At 41.1% G+C, this 15992-nt stretch overlaps 1 protein-coding gene across 5 annotated transcripts in view; it reads left to right on the forward strand.

Annotated features, from left to right (window-relative positions):
- The window catches only part of fmnl2a (formin-like 2a), a 187905-nt gene that overhangs the window by 117883 nt on the left and 54030 nt on the right, over positions 1-15992 (forward strand). For 4 of the 5 annotated variants that reach the window (XM_061878975.1, XM_061878974.1, XM_061878976.1 and 1 more), the window contains exons 8-10: positions 6593-6701; positions 10033-10109; positions 12940-13033. In XM_061878975.1, coding sequence (XP_061734959.1) covers positions 6593-6701; positions 10033-10109; positions 12940-13033 — 280 coding nt within the window. Of the gene's footprint in view, positions 1-645; positions 664-6592; positions 6702-10032; positions 10110-12939; positions 13034-15992 lie in introns of those variants that run through there. The other variant, XM_061878978.1, reaches the window with a different exon arrangement.

The raw sequence follows: 15992 nt of genomic DNA on the forward strand, positions 1-15992 counted from the left end.
TCTCAACAGATGGGTGACTCTTTTGGTTATTTTGTATGTTGCTTTCTATTTTAAGTTGAGTATTGTTTTGTACAAAATCTTCTATAATGTTGCCTGTGGTGCGTAATTGTATTACAGATAGAAGCATCCTCACTGAGGCTGACTCTCTCTTCTGTTCTGTCCTTCATAGTCTTCTCCTCTGTCTGCCCGTCTTCGACAGCAGGCAGGTCTTCCATACTCAAACCCCTCTAATCCATCCAAAGACGCACTTAAATGCACCCAACCCCTGGTTCACTGTTCTTATACCACCTTGCTTTTGCTGCCAAGTTTATTTATCCCGCTGCCTGTGTCCGGGATGTGAATTCTAGGTCCTGGCAACCTCCCCTCCTTGCGCTTCACACACAATTCTCCTCTCTCCAAAGCAAATAGGTTTTTCTGCCGCTATTGTTCTTGCCTCCTTGCCTCCATGCCTGTGTGCTCCCCGAATGCCATTCGCTGCAATTCCTTTGCAAAGGCCCTGTAGGAACTGTAGACAAGGCATGGACGGTAGCAGCACATGAGATAGTTGCTCAAAAGTAATCAGCGGTGATTCATTGTGAAAAAGGTGTCTCACATTGTTGACTTTTTCTGTTCCTGAAGGACACAGAGCTCGCAAAACTGTCCAAAATGCTCTCAAATAAAACGGTATGTCTGTTCTTAATGTACAGTAGGTGTATAGAAGCCCAAGCACTAGATGTGTTCGTCTGTGTCGTGATGCTGTTGCTATAGAAGCCTTGAATAGAACCCTTTACTAGTCTCTTTACATGCTAGTTACACACAAAGTATACAATCAAAATGGACATTATGTACGTAAAAAGGAGAACGTTTGGGTCTTGTGGCCTTGCTCCTTCACCTAATGCCAATTATTTGATGTTTAAAGGGACTCCAACCTGCTGCTTTTAAGCAAAATCATGTTCTCCACTTACTTACTGACCACTCTATAAATCTACAAATATGTTTTACATTACGTCCAAATATTCAATTTCTGTAAAGTCTCGTACTGACGCAAATAGGGATGTAATGATATGGAAATGTTATCCATCCATCCATCTTCTTCCGCTTATCCGAGGTTGGGTCGCGGGGGCAACAGCCTAAGCAGGGAAACCCAGACTTCCCTCTCCCCAGCCTCTTCGTCTAGCTCTTCCCGGGGGATCCCGAGGCGTTCCCAGGCCAGCCGGGAGACATAGTCTTCCCAACGTGTCCTGGGTCTTCCCCGTGGCCTCCTACCGGTTGGACGTGCCCTAAACACCTCCCTAGGGAGGCGTTCGGGTGGCATCCTGACCAGATGCCCGAACCACCTCATCTGGCTCCTCTCCATGTGGAGGAGCAGCGGCTTTACTTTGAGTTCCTCCCGGATGGCAGAGCTTCTCACCCTATCTCTAAGGGAGAGACCTGGAAACTCATTTCGGGACGCTTGTACCCGTGATCTTATCCTTTCGGTCATGACCCAAAGCTCATGACCATAGGTGAGGATGGGAACGTAGATCGACCGGTAAATTGAGAGCTTTGCCTTCCGGCTCAGCTCCTTCTTCACCACAACGGATCGGTACAACGTCCACATTACTGAAGACGCCGCACCGATCCGCCTGTCGATCTCACGATCCACTCTTCCCTCACTCGTGAACAAGACTCCTAGGTACTTGAACTCCTCCACTTGGGGCAGGGTCTCCTCCCCAACCCGGAGATGGCACTCCATCCTTTTCCGGGCGAGAACCATGGACTCGGACTTGGAGGTGCTGATTCTCATTCCGCTCGCTTCACACTCGGCTGCGAACCGATCCAGTGAGAGCTGAAGATCCCGGTCAGATGAAGCCATCAGGACCACATCATCTGCAAAAAGCAGAGACCTAATCCTGCGGTCACCAAACCGGAACCCCTCAACGCCTTGACTGCGCCTAGAAATTCTGTCCATAAATACAAGTCATGTATTTTTAAATAACTAAAAAATGTACCCACAATGACAAAACTCACTATTTTTCAGTTTTTTTTGTTTCTTATGCTTCACTTAACGGTGTTTTAGTCTTATTATTTTATCTGTTTAATGGCTAAACCTTTATAGTTTTAGATACTAGTTTGCACTGTAGCTGTTTAAGATTTATTTAAATGAAAATTCAATGGAATCTATTATAATTTATTATTTCTGGCAGGTGTTGTGTTCTACTCTGTTCAGCGGTTCTTGAATGCACTGTAAAAAACACCTCTTCTTATAGTGTAGCATCGCATAGACTGAGGTAGATAGATAGATAGATAGATAGATAGATAGATAGATAGTACTTCATTGATTCCTTCAGGAGAGTTCCTTCAGGAAAATTAAAATTCCAGCAGCAGTGTAGAGAGTTGAGATCAATTTAAATAAAAGTAAAAAGTAAATAATGGGGCTTTAAATGGAAACAAAATAGAGAAATATTACAACAAGAATAAAAAAAATAAAAAGCAACAATGGGAATAAAAAGATAACCGTAAAATAAGAATATAACAAAGTAGGCAGTAGTGACCATGTTATGAAAACGTATTGCACTGTTATTGTTTTATGTCATTTCTTAATGACAAGAAAATGCTCATTTGTCCTGCATTCATATTAGCATTTAAGCTCACTGGTTCGTCCATGAGTTTATCAAAGTGCTGGTATCAATCACAATTTTTCGATCATTTAAATTTACAACAACAAAACTAACAGTCGGGAATTTTACCATGGTTACTGTTATTGCTGTTTATAAAATAATTAGGGCTGGGCAACGATTAGAAATTTTAATCGAAGTTAATCGCACTATTTCTGCCATTAATGGCGATTAACTGCATTGTATACACAAGGCCCAATAATGAATTCAAAAGTAGTGTGTAGTGCACCTTTATTGGAATATTCTCCCACATGAACAAAAGCGCCAAAACATTTGTTGTGCAAACACAATTTAAATCAGTCCTTGTTAAACAGTAGCAGTTAAATAGCATATTTGATGAAAATCAACTCCAAAAATGTAAATGCAAACATTTAAGCTTATTGCCACTGCCAGGGTATTTAAGTTATCCTGTTTGTTATGGAAAATAAATATAATCTACATACAAATCTCTGAGCCACAATCATAACATCTGAACAGGCAATTTCTGAGGTAACAGCAGAAACATTTTTTTTTTATCAGGGTCTTATGTTTAAAAAACCTGTATTATAGGTAGTGGGCTGTTTTAGGGAATTTTTGATCAAATGATCCGTAGTAGCAATATTAATAATGTTGTGTTTATTCTGCGTAGTGCACTTCAAATAATTATGACCATATCTAGGAATTGATATGATGGGAATTTTCCGATTGTTTGCTTGGTGCTTTGATAAACTGAAGGCATCATATACATGGTACTATATTGTGATGTTATGAGCCAGGGAAAAAAAGAACTACCCTACCCAGCATGCAACAGGAGTGAGGAGCATGTATAGGTTGTGTCGCCATGACGACATCTTGTATGTTGTGATATGCACGCTCTGAAAGCAAACGTTAAGAACTCAGCCAACACTCCTGGTCTGCATTATTCATAAATAGACAGACAACACATATACTCCGCTGCTTCACAGGCCGCTGGATGTAGCCGGCAAAGTATTCCCATGCTAGCTAGCCGCTCTAGCAAGCACGCCTCATTCAGTCCAAAACGGCCCGATCTATCCACATCCAGAATTGTCTGGCGGTCGTAAGTGATCCCGGAGTGACCACGCTGTAAGCCAGCCATGACATTTGCAGAATTGTCCGGTATTTTTGCCAAATGTTCCATCTTTACCAAGAGCCCCTCCACGCCGGGCGACGCCATCTTGTTAAGAAAAGGCGTTAACAAAATAAAAGCATGTAAACAACATACGCAAATGTGCGATAAAATAATTGTCGGCGTTAATAGATTGATGAGTTAACGCGTAATTAACGCATTAATTTGCCCACCCCTAAAAACAATATAATTCTGTGTTTTTTTTGCCCTTAATAAAAAATAAGGACAGCTGGTCATATAATGGGGTTAGACATTTATACATGCAAACTAATAGGTGGTTTTCAACTTCTCTCCGAGTGAGTCAAAGCTTTTCTCACTGTCACTCACACATATTAGTGACCTGGAAAGATGTGACAAAAAGGAAAGAAGTTTCTAATAAAGTTGAAACAAAGGTTCGCCCTGGACAAGTTGTGGTTGTATCATTAATTGCTTTATTTATCTTCGACTCACTGATTCGGACTGTCTTATTGTGGCGGTCCGCTCCCTGTATGATCAGTGTCAGAACATAGTCCACTCCCTGTATGATCAGTGTCAGAACATAGTCCACTCCCTGTATGATCAGTGTCAGAACATAGTCCACTCCCTGTATGATCAGTGTCAGAACATAGTCCACTCCCTGTATGATCAGTGTCAGAACATAGTCCACTCCCTGTATGATCAGTGTCAGAACTTGGTCCGCATTGCCGGCAGTAAGTGGAACACATTTCCAGTGAGGGTTGGACTCCGCCAAGGCTGTCCTTTGTCACCCATTCTGTTCATAACTTTTATGGACTTTCAGGGCGTTGAGGGGATCCAGTTTGCTGCCTGCAGGATTAGGTCTCTGCTTTTTGCAGATGATGTGGTCCTGATGGCTTCATCTGGCCAGGGTCTTCAGCTCTCACTGGATCGGTTCGCAGCCAAAATGTGTGTGAAGCGACTGGGATGGGAATCAGCACCTTCAAGTCTAAGTCCATGGTTCTCGCCCGGAAAAGGGTGGAATGGGGGAGGAGATCTTGCTCCAAGTGGAGGAGTTCAAGTACCTAGGAGTCTTGTTCACGAGTGGGGGTAGAATGGATCGTGAGATCGACAGGCGGATCGGTGCGGCGTCTTCATAATGCGGATGCTGTATCGATCCGTTGTGGTGAAGAAGGAGCTGAGCCGGAAGGCAAAGCTCTCAATTTACCGGTCGATCTATGTTCCCATCCTCACCTATGGTCATGAGCTTTGGGTTATCAGCGAAAGGATAAGATCACGGGTACAAGCGGCCAAAATGAGCTTCCTCCGCCGGGGTGGCGGGGCTCAGATAGGGTGAGAAGCTCTGCCATCCGGAAGGAACTCAAAGTAAACGGGGGACGGCGTGGCGAAGTTGGTAGAGTGGCTGTGCCTGCAATCCGAGGGTTATTGGTTCAATCCCCACTTTCTACCATCCTAGTCACGTCTGTTTTGTCCTCGGGCAAGACACTTCACCCTTGCTCCTGATGGGTCCTGGTGAGCGCCTTGCATGGCAGCTCCTGCCGTCAGTGTGTGAATGTGCGAATGTGGAAGTACTGTCAAAGCGCTTTGGGCTCCTTAAAAAGGGATAGAAAAGCGCTATACAAGTACAACCCATTTACCATAAAGCCTCTGCTCCTCCACATGGAGAGGAGCCAGATGAGTTGGTTCGTGCATCTGGTCAGGATGCCACCCAAACGCCTCCCTAGGGAGGTGTTTAGGGCACGTCCGACCGGTAGGAAGCCACGGGGAAGACCCAGGACACGTTGGGAAGACTATCTCTCCCGGCTGGCCTGGGAACGCCTCGGGATCCCCCGGGAAGAGCTAGACGAAGTGGCTGGGGAAAGGAAAGTCTGGGTTTCCTTGCTTAGGTTGTTGCCCCCGCGACCCGACCTCGGATAAGCGGAAGAAGATGAATGGATTAATAATCAGTGAGTGTTTGGACTCGGCCCTTAGTAGTCAATACATTTCAATTCCTCATATTTTCAAGGCGTTTTGGACAATCAGATGTTCTGTTGGATTTGTGTTTCTGTTCCAAACACAATAAAGTTGGAATCTGCATCCATTTTCCCCCCCATGTCATTATTGCTTGTCCACAGCTTTCCCCCCACTTTGCACCTCTACTACTAGATGTGTTTCACATAAAGTTTGTTTGGCTGCTTTCAGACAAGTCAAAACAGGCTTAAAGACACTTTATCAGCATTGTGCAATTTGTCTCCTGATTTCAGATGAAGATATTTAGTCTGTGTTTTCTTCACTGTGTCACACATCTGTGTTGGATGTTGGGCAATCAGGAGAGGAATGGTCTTAAGAATGGTTTTGTTTCTCCACCTTAAGGACATTAGAGCATTTAAATTGTATTTCACCATTTTGGTTTAACTCCTTGATGAATATTCAACCAAATTGCAGACATATATTTCTGCCCTTATGTGCCTCTCGCCACACACGCCCATGCTGTGACTCACGCGGCCGTCACGCCTCTTGCAGGCTGGCCGACATGAGCCTGCGTGTCTGTCACTAGTGGCCTGAAGATACATGTTTCCCGATGGCTGCTAATTGAACCTTCTAACTTCAATCTGAAAATAAACAGTATGGCCCAGAGTGGCTTTTTACATTACCAATCGCAAAAATGCTTTGACATTTAACTTTATTGAGAGCCATTCCACTTGTTTTTCTTTATATGCAAATGAATGAGCTGCTGTTATGTTATTCATATTGCTGTGAAAGAAGTTTAAAGTTCCCAAAGGAGAAATCATGTGACCCCCCCTAACCAGGTATAGATGTCCTTCTCAAAAGATATTCCTGCATCGAATTCCTATAGTCCCAACTTCTCAAATGTATTTTTTTTTATTTATTTCAGATGTAACACATTGCCCAGTCGTCGGACGCTAAAGAACTCCAGGCTGGTCTGCAAGAAAGACGACGTCCACGTCTGCATCATGTGCCTCCGGGCTATCATGAACTACCAGGTCAGTCACGCTATTCCTACTAGAGATGCGTGGATAGGCAATTATATCATCCGCAACCGCATCACCAAAGTCGTCATCCACCTGCCGTCCACCCGAACCAAGATTTTATCAGAACTGCAACCGCCCGCCACCCGCCCGTTGAAATACATCAGAGGTCGGCCACCTTTACCGCTCAAAGAGCTATTTAAACCCGTTTCACAGAGTGAATATCCAATGGTGTTCATCCTGATGACAAGAATAAGGGCGTGCTGTGAAGCCATTGGCTTAGACGCCTTCAACAACATGTACAAACCGATTGTTAGTCCAGCAATATTTTGTATGCAGCTTCCGCAATCACACGTACAAGATTGAAAGGCATACTGGGTGACACAGAGTACACTGATGGTTGTGATATAAACCATTTTAACACTCTTACTAATATGCGCCACGGTGTGAAGCCACACCAAACAAGAATGACAAACACAAGTCCTGAGAGAACTGGAAATTTCACTGCGGACCAATCATATCGGGTGAGTCAGTCACTAAACATATATAGCATTCTTAATCTGTGGAGTTTTTGAGGGAGGCAAAATAGAGAAAACCACATTGCCTTGGAGAGAACCATGATGAGAAAGCACAAGTTTCTCACACTACAGGTGAAAACTGGGGTGGTATTCGGGAGCATTCGGATCCAAATCTGGGCTGAGTGTGTTATCATAATAAGGCACAGTTGGTGTCAGAAGTGGGATAGCTGCAAAGAGCTCAGAGTTCTGTGATAGGTCGAAAATTAATAAGAATATTCATCCTTTTCTATGTGAATGTGGTGCGTGGTGTTTTTGTGGGAATTTATTTAAACTGTTTTAAACCTTGCATTTTGGCCGTGAATTTCTGTGCATTTTTGTGTAAATAAAATAGTTTTTCTGTTTTGTTTTTAATTCCGTTTTTTTACCTTGGTATAGCTCGGTTGGTAGAGTGGCCGTGCCAGCAACTTGAGGGTTGGAGGTTCGATCCCCGCTTCCACCATCCTAGTCACTGCCGTTGTGTCCTCGGGCAAGACACTTGACCCACCTGCTCCCAGTGCCACCCACACTGCTTTAAATGTAACTTAGATATTGGGTTTCACTATGTAAAGCGCTTTGAGTCACTAGAGAAAACCGCTATATAAATATTATTCACTTCACTGTTGCATCATTATTTCGCAAGATTCAGATATCCACTTTCTCGCTGCCCGATGTCCAAATATGATACTGTATTTCTTTAACTAAAAATATAAGCATATTTCCTTTTGATTGGTTAGAGCAGTGATCCCCAACCTTTTTGTAGCTGCGGACCGGTCAACTCTTGAAAAAGGGAGTTTTTTTGGGTTGGTGCACTAATTGTAATTGTATCTTCTGTTTTTTATGTTGATGTCAATTAAAAAAAATATATATTTTTTTAATCAATAAAAAATGATTGCGGCCACTGGGTTAGAGTGTCCGCCCTGAGATCAGTAGGTTGTGAGTTCAAACCAAAGACTATAAAAATGGGAGCCATTACCTCCCTGCTTGACACCCAGCATCAAGGGTTGGAGTTGGGGGTTGAATCACCAAAAATGATTCCCGGGCGTGGCCACCGTTGCTGCCCACTGCTCCCCTCACCTCCCAGGGGGTGATCAAGACTGATGGGTCAAATGCAGAGAATAATTTCACCACACCTAGTGTGTGTGTGACAATCATTGGTACTTTAACTTTAACTATATTATGTATCTTTTTGTTATCCTTTCATCCATTTTCACACCCCATGTCCCTTTTGGGGTAACGGGGGGTGCTGGAGCCTATCCCAGCTGCATTCGGGCGGTAGGCGGGGTAGACCCTGGATAAGTCGCCACCTTTTTGTTTTGTTTTTTTCAATATTTGTACACTTCTGAAAATGTATTTAAGCCATTGGAGTCCTTAGTATGGGTGCGATGGCCATTTCCTCACAGCTGTCATGAAAAAGGGACGTTTTTGTCATGAAAAGGGGAGGTTTTTGTGGTTGGTGCACTAATTGTAAGTGTATATTGTGTTTTTTATGTTTATTTAATTTAAAAAATATATATATATTATTATTATTATTATTATTATTATTTTTTTTTTTTTTTAAAGAAAACTCAATAAAAAAATATTCTGCGGCCCGGTACCAATCGGGCCACGGCCCGGTGGTTGGGGACCACTGCATTAGATGAAACAATAACTATTTGCTTTCTCATCAATAAGACATTTAAAAATGTGTTTTTACTCAAATAATTGATCATAAACTGATTGAATTGATATGGTTTTATCATGCAAAATTTATTTTAAAAAGCATCCCCCCGCCAACATGAAATTTGTATGAATATTTTATGTTTATGTTTATTCATAATAGCCAAGTTAAACATAGACCGTAGATGTTCTGCCAGTAGAGATACATTTCTCATAAAATGTTATGTCGTCTAACAAACTTACCAGACAAGCCTGCTTAAAATATTTTTTAAATAATAAGTTCTCACATGCATTTACAATATCTCTCTCATCACTCATATGTCTTGTGTTTTTATAATAAGAAAATAAAAAATGTATATTTTATTTATATTGATTATTTCAGAACTACTGTATTTCTGTACGTTTATGTATTATCATTATTATTATTGTTGTTATTCCTCTAAAGCAGGGGTGTCAAACTCAAATACAGAGTGGGCCAAAATTTTAAACTGAACAAAGCTGTGAAAGTTGAACAAATTAACCTTTTTAATAAGGACCCAAACAAGTTTTGCATTGAATATTGAACAAGCGAGACTTATATAACTTTATAGTGACATGGAAAATTCGAGTTTCAGATAATACTAATAATTTAAAAATAGCAATGGCATATCACATTTAAGTAGAAATTGAATGCCTCTTTTCTATTTGCAGCCTTCTCAAATTTTCCCACAGGCTAATAATACATTTATATATTGTAGCGTCCAGGAAGAGGTAGTGCTGCAAGGGGTTCTGCGTATTTGTTCTGTTGTGTTTATGTTGTGTTACAGTGCGGATGTTCTCCCGAAATTTGCTTGTCATTCCCGTTTAGTGTTGGTTCACAGTGTGGTGCATATTTGTAACAGTCTTAAAGTTGTTTATACGGTGTTAGCAAGTATGAGTATTAGCGGTGAATGCGGTATTATACAGCGACACCGCCGCTGTATAATACCGGCGGGCCAGCTCTAATGTTAATTTGATATTGCCTCAAGGGCCAAATAAAAATACACGTCGGGCCAGAGTTTGACACCCATGCTCTAAAGTGTAATTGATTGCTGTCCTTATTTTACGGACCCGGTAAATTAACGTCTCCCTGTCATTTATGTTTCCTTTCCCAGTACGGCTTCAACATGGTCATGTCCCACCTTAATGCTGTGAATGAAATTGCACTAAGTCTCAACAATAAAAACCCAAGGTAAGCCAAAAAAGGTTTGGAAGCGGAAAAAAAAAAAAATGTGACGACAGCCAACAGAAGGACTCACTTGTTTATGTGACACCTGTCGACCTCTGGGGTCGAAACATTGTCTCACTTGTGGATGTGAAAACCTGTCACATCTACTTTCACATCATGTCTCACCCAGTTGGGAACACCTTGAAGACACACACACACACACACACACTCATTCACACACATGACTGATCTAAATCATTTCCTGTCGACTAACCTTACCTAAACCCAACAGGCAGTTCAGCCCTAAAGGCTAGACGGGGCCCCACTATGTGAATGTGTAAACAGATTTATGACATTATCAACATACACTGGCTTTATTCTTGGTTTTCACACGCATCTTTCCTCTTACTGACGAAAGTATTAGGACCACAGCTGAAGTCTAATGCAGTGTTTTTCAACCTTTTTTGAGCCAAGGCCTTGAAAAAATCCGGAGGCACACCACCAGCAGAAATCATTAAAGGGGAACATTATCACAATTTCAAAAGGGTTAAAAACAATAAAAATCAGTTCCCAGTGGCTTGTTGTATTTTTTGAAGTTTTTTTTCAAAATTTTACCGGTCTCGGAATATCCCTAAATAAAGCTTTAAAGTGCCTTATTTTCGACTCTCTGCGAAGACACTGGCCATTTCCCTGTGACGTCACACAGTGCTGCCTATGTAAACAAACAATGGGAATACCACAGCAAGATATAGCGACATTAGCTCGGATTCAAACTCGGATTTCAGCGACTTAAGCGATTCAACAGATTACGCATGTATTGAAACAGATGGTTGGAGTATGAAAGTATTGAAGAAGAAACTGAAGCTATTGAGCGAATAGCTATTGATGCAATTCATAGCCATAGCATGGCCGAATAGCTGCGTTAGCATCGTCGGTAAAATGTGCGGACCAAACGATCAGGACTTTCGCATCTTTTGACACTGGAGCAACTTAAATCCGTCGATTGGTAAGTGTTTGTTTCACATTAAATGTGGGTGGAAGGAAACGTAATATAGTTGCAAATGCATCTGCAGGTTATCCATACATCTCTGTGCCATGTCTGCTTTAGCACCGCCGGTAAATAGCATGTTAGCATCGATTAGAGTAGCATGTTAGCATCGATTAGCTGGCAGTCACGCCGCGACCAAATATGTCTGATTAGCACATAAGTCAACATCACCAAAACTCACCTTTGTGATTTCGTTGATTATAGTTGCAAATGCATCTGCAGGTTATCCATACATCTCTGTGCCATGTCTGCTTTAGCACCGCCGGTAAATAGCATGTTAGCATCAATTAGCGTAGCATGTTAGCATCGATTAGCTGGCAGTCAACATCAACAAAACTCACCTTTGTGATTTCGTTGACTATCGTTGCAAATGCATCTGCAGGTTATCCATACATCTCTGTGCCATGTCTGTCATCGCCGGTCAAATGTGGAGACACTCTGGTACATTCAATGTGGGTCTGGCGGCAGACACTTTGGCATCTTGGGGCCAGTGGTGCAACTTGAATCCCTCCCTGTTAGTGTTGTTACAACCTCCGACAACACACCAACGAGGCATGATGTCTCCAAGGTTCCAAAAAATAGTCAAAAAAACGGAAAATAACAGAGCTGAGACCCTGTGTTTGTAATGTGTTGAAAATAAAAATGGCGGGTGTGTTACCTCGGCGACGTCACATTCTGACGTCATCGCCTCCAGCGCGATAAACAGAAAGGCGTTTAATTCGCCAAAATTCACCCATTTAGAGTTCGGAAATCGGTTAAAAAAAATAGATGGTCTTTTTTCTGCACCATCAAGGTATATATTGACGCTTACATAGGTCTGCTGATAATGTTCCCCTTTAGAAAATTAAACTCAGTTGACAGTAAAAAGTCATCGTCACAATTGTTGGATATGACTTTAAACCATAACCATGTCACAAAGTAGGTGTACTGTCACCACCTGTCACATCCCGCCATGACTAATTTTTAGTTTTTTGCTGTTTTTATGTGTAGTGTTTTAGTTCTTGTCTTTCACTCCTATTTTGGTGGCTTTTTCTCTTTTTTTGGTATTTTCCTGTAGCAGTTTCATGTCTTCCTTTGAGCGATATTTCCCGCATCTGCTTTGTTTTTATCAATCAAGAATATTTCAGTTGTTTTTATCCTTTGTGAGCACATTGTTGATTGTCATGTCATGTATACATTGTGGACGCCGTCTTTGATCCACAGTAAGTTTTTGCTGTCGTCCAGCATTCTGTTTTTGTTTACTTAGTAGCCAGTTCAGTTTTAGTTTTGTGGTGCATAGCCTTCCCTAAGCTTCAATGCCTTTTCTTAGAGGCACTCACCTTCTGTTTATTTTTGGTTTGGGCATTAGAACCTTTTTACCTGCACACTGCCTCCCGCTGTTTCTGACATCTACAAAGCAATTAGCTACCGGCTGCCACCTACTGATACGGAAGAGTATTACATGGTTACTTTGCCAAGCTCTAGACAGCACGACACTCAACAACAACACATCATTCGCAGACTATAATTACGGTTTGCAAAAAATATTTTAACCCAAATAGGTGAAATTCCATAATCTCCCACGGCACAGTGGTTGAAAAACACTGGTTTAATGAAGGACAAGAGCTAAGTAATGAATGGTGTCTGGAATTGGTTTTGATTTGCTGAATTTAGTGTGTTCAGCCATGATGGAGGTTTAATTTTAGAAGACAAGTAATGCATCATTGCTCAATTTTAATAAACTACAATTTTTGTGCAATTTAGTTACAGCATTTCTTAGTGACAAACTGTTCTTACTTACATTTATTTTTCTCCGTGTTTTAACAGAACCAAAGCTTTGGTATTGGAGCTCCTTGCAGCAGTTTGTCTCGTGAGGGGAGGCCATGAGATCATCCTTGCTGCGTTTGACAACTTTAAAGAGGTAAGACCGGGAACATCAGACGGTGACTCAGCCCCTTAGCAATGCTACGTTGATAGCATGGAGTTCAGTTATTGGCCAACAACTTACACTCGGTAGCTGCCATACGCAAGGAGGACTCACATGTCCGTCATAGAAAAGGTGTGTTAATTGTATTTTCCACATACCGTATTTTTCCGACTATAAGTCGCAGTTTTTTTCACAGATTGGCCGGGGGTGTGACTTATGTGTGAAATTATTAACACGTTACCGTAAAATATCAAATAATATTATTTATCTCATTCGCGGAAGAAACGAAGAAAAATGTCAGCAATCGTCACATCCATTTCAACCAATAACCAATAAGTACACGGCAGAAGTGCATTGTGGGTCATGGAATGCTAACTGCTATATGCTATATGCTACTGCCGTCATACTTACCAACCTTGAGACCTCCGATTTCGGGCGGTGGTCTCAAGGTGGTGTAGTTGGGGGCGTGGTTAAGAGGGGAGGATTTAATTGATTGAAACTTTTATTAGTAGATTGCACAGTACAGTACATATTCCGTACAATTGACCACTAAATGGTAACACCACAATAAGTTTTTCAACTTGTTTAAGTCCACCTTAATCAATTCATGGTACAAATATATACTATCAACATAATACAGTCATCACACAAGTTAATCATCTTGGTATATATGTAATAGATTAATCTATGTTGTCTGGTGAATGTTGGCTATAGTGTTATGGGGTTGCTTTTTGATTGGCCGACGATTTACGTGCGCAGGCAAGTGAGGGAGTCTGTTCTGAAGTCCACAGTAAAGAGATGTAACTTCATCACCTCGCCTGGTCATTGACTTCAACCCAATATATTACAATATACATTGAATTGTTTACATTATTTACAACCCGGGGGGTGGGATGAGGAGCTTTGGTTGATATCAACAATTACATCAACAAAGAAATGGACATTGAAACAGTGTAGGTGTGACTTAGTAGGATATGTACAGCCAGCAGAGAACATAGTGAGTTCACATAGCAATGCATAAGAACAAGCATATACATTAGAAATACATTTGATTATTTCCATTAGTTTATTTACAATCCGGGGAGATGGGATGTGTATAGATCGGGTATTAGTAAAGGGTTGAAGTTGTCTGGAGGTGTTGTGGTGCATGTACAGTAGATGGCAGTATTGTCCTGTTTAAGCATGTCACAACAGTGACTGCTGTTGTTGTGTGTTGTTACTGCGCTGGGAAAACATTAATGAGACTGCTTAACAATAAACCCACATAAGAAACCAAGAACTCCCCCTCGATCATTCTACAGTTATAATGTCATTGGGCAGATAAGCAGACGTGAAAACAGGCTGCCCTCACTCAGGCATGAAGCTGAAGGGGGCGTGGCCTCCAGCTCCGCCTGAATTTTGGGAGATTTTCGGGAGAAAATTTGTCCCGGGAGGTTTTCAAGAGAGTTTCGGGAGTCTCCCAGAAAATCTGGGATGGTTGGCAACTGTGACTGCCGTAGTTATTAAAATAGATGATTTCATTGTTGGCGGTAACTTATAAAAACTGAGAAGGGCTGAACAAAAATGGCACCGAAAAAGGAAATCATGTACTGGACGTAGTGAAATATGCAGCAGAAAACGACAAAGAGGAAGCGGCGCTTACCTTTGGAGTTGGCAGAGTTGTTTAGAAGCGACATCGAGGAAAAAGATTTCATGGGATTTATGGATTAGGAGTGAGAGATAGTTTGGTAAACGTTTAGCATGTTCTATATGTTATAGTTATTTGAATGACTCTTACCATAATATGTTAGGTTAACATAGCAGTTGCTTATTTATGCCTCATATAACCTACACTTATTCAGCCTGTTGTTCACTATTCTTTATTTATTTTAAATTGCCTTTCAAATGTCTATTCTTGGTGTTGGGTTTTATCAAATACATTTCCCCCAAAAATGCGACTTATATATGATTTTTTTCTTTCTTTGTTATGCATTTTCGGCCGGTGCGACGTATACTCTGGAGCTACTTCTAATCTGCAAAATACGGTATATGAAGGCTAAGCTAAGCAGACATAAGCAACAGACTTGCTCAACTCAATGAAGTGTTTCATGACAGGGTGAGCGAAGGCTGAGGCTTGCAACATGTGTCATGCAAGCACGGGTCCACTGCAGTCACTGCAAAATTTACCTCTGAATGAAAAATTGAGTGTGGCACTCAGTCGCTCCAGCATAAGTGGCAGAATAAGCTTCAGCCCATTGTAGCTCATCTCATGAGACGGAAGGTGTGAATAATGAGGAGCTTTTTTTCCCAGCGTACTTAAAGGAATAGTTTGAATTTTTTAAGTTGGAATATTAAAAGGGATTCTTAAAAGCATCGTGTTGTTAAATCCACTTTGCGCAGTGACTTTGATAGCCAGTTTCCATCTCTGAGCTTCAAAGATTTTTTAGATTTGATGTTCCTCACTTGCTGTTTTTGTACGATCTTTTTATCATGAACAAAGTCCAAAATTGGCATGCAGATGAACCAGTTCGTACAGCTTCTTTTTCTCCCTTTTTGAAATTTAATTTAAAAAAAGTTATAACTAAAAAATATTATGTATATGACCCACTAGTGAAAGTGTGTTCCTACCAATTTCTGCCATTTTTTCTTTTAAATAAAAAAAGACAAGATGGTGATAAAGCACCTACAGTTGTACAGTTTCCCCACAGGACTGCAATATGCATTATGCAGTGGGTTATGTGAAAGGATATTGCAATGATATAATAGTCAAATTTACAATATTGGCTATGACACATTTACAGAAAGTGAGTAAAACATCCATCCATTTTCTACCGTATAAAAAGCAAAACAAATATGATTAAAACTACAAATAAACATTTGTAATTTAAATATGTGTATATACATATATATATATATATATATATATATATATATATATATATATATACATATGTGTGTGTATATATATATAATG

Source organism: Nerophis ophidion, linkage group LG19 (genome assembly GCF_033978795.1).
Source record: "Nerophis ophidion isolate RoL-2023_Sa linkage group LG19, RoL_Noph_v1.0, whole genome shotgun sequence".
Lineage (NCBI taxonomy): Eukaryota > Metazoa > Chordata > Actinopteri > Syngnathiformes > Syngnathidae > Nerophis > Nerophis ophidion.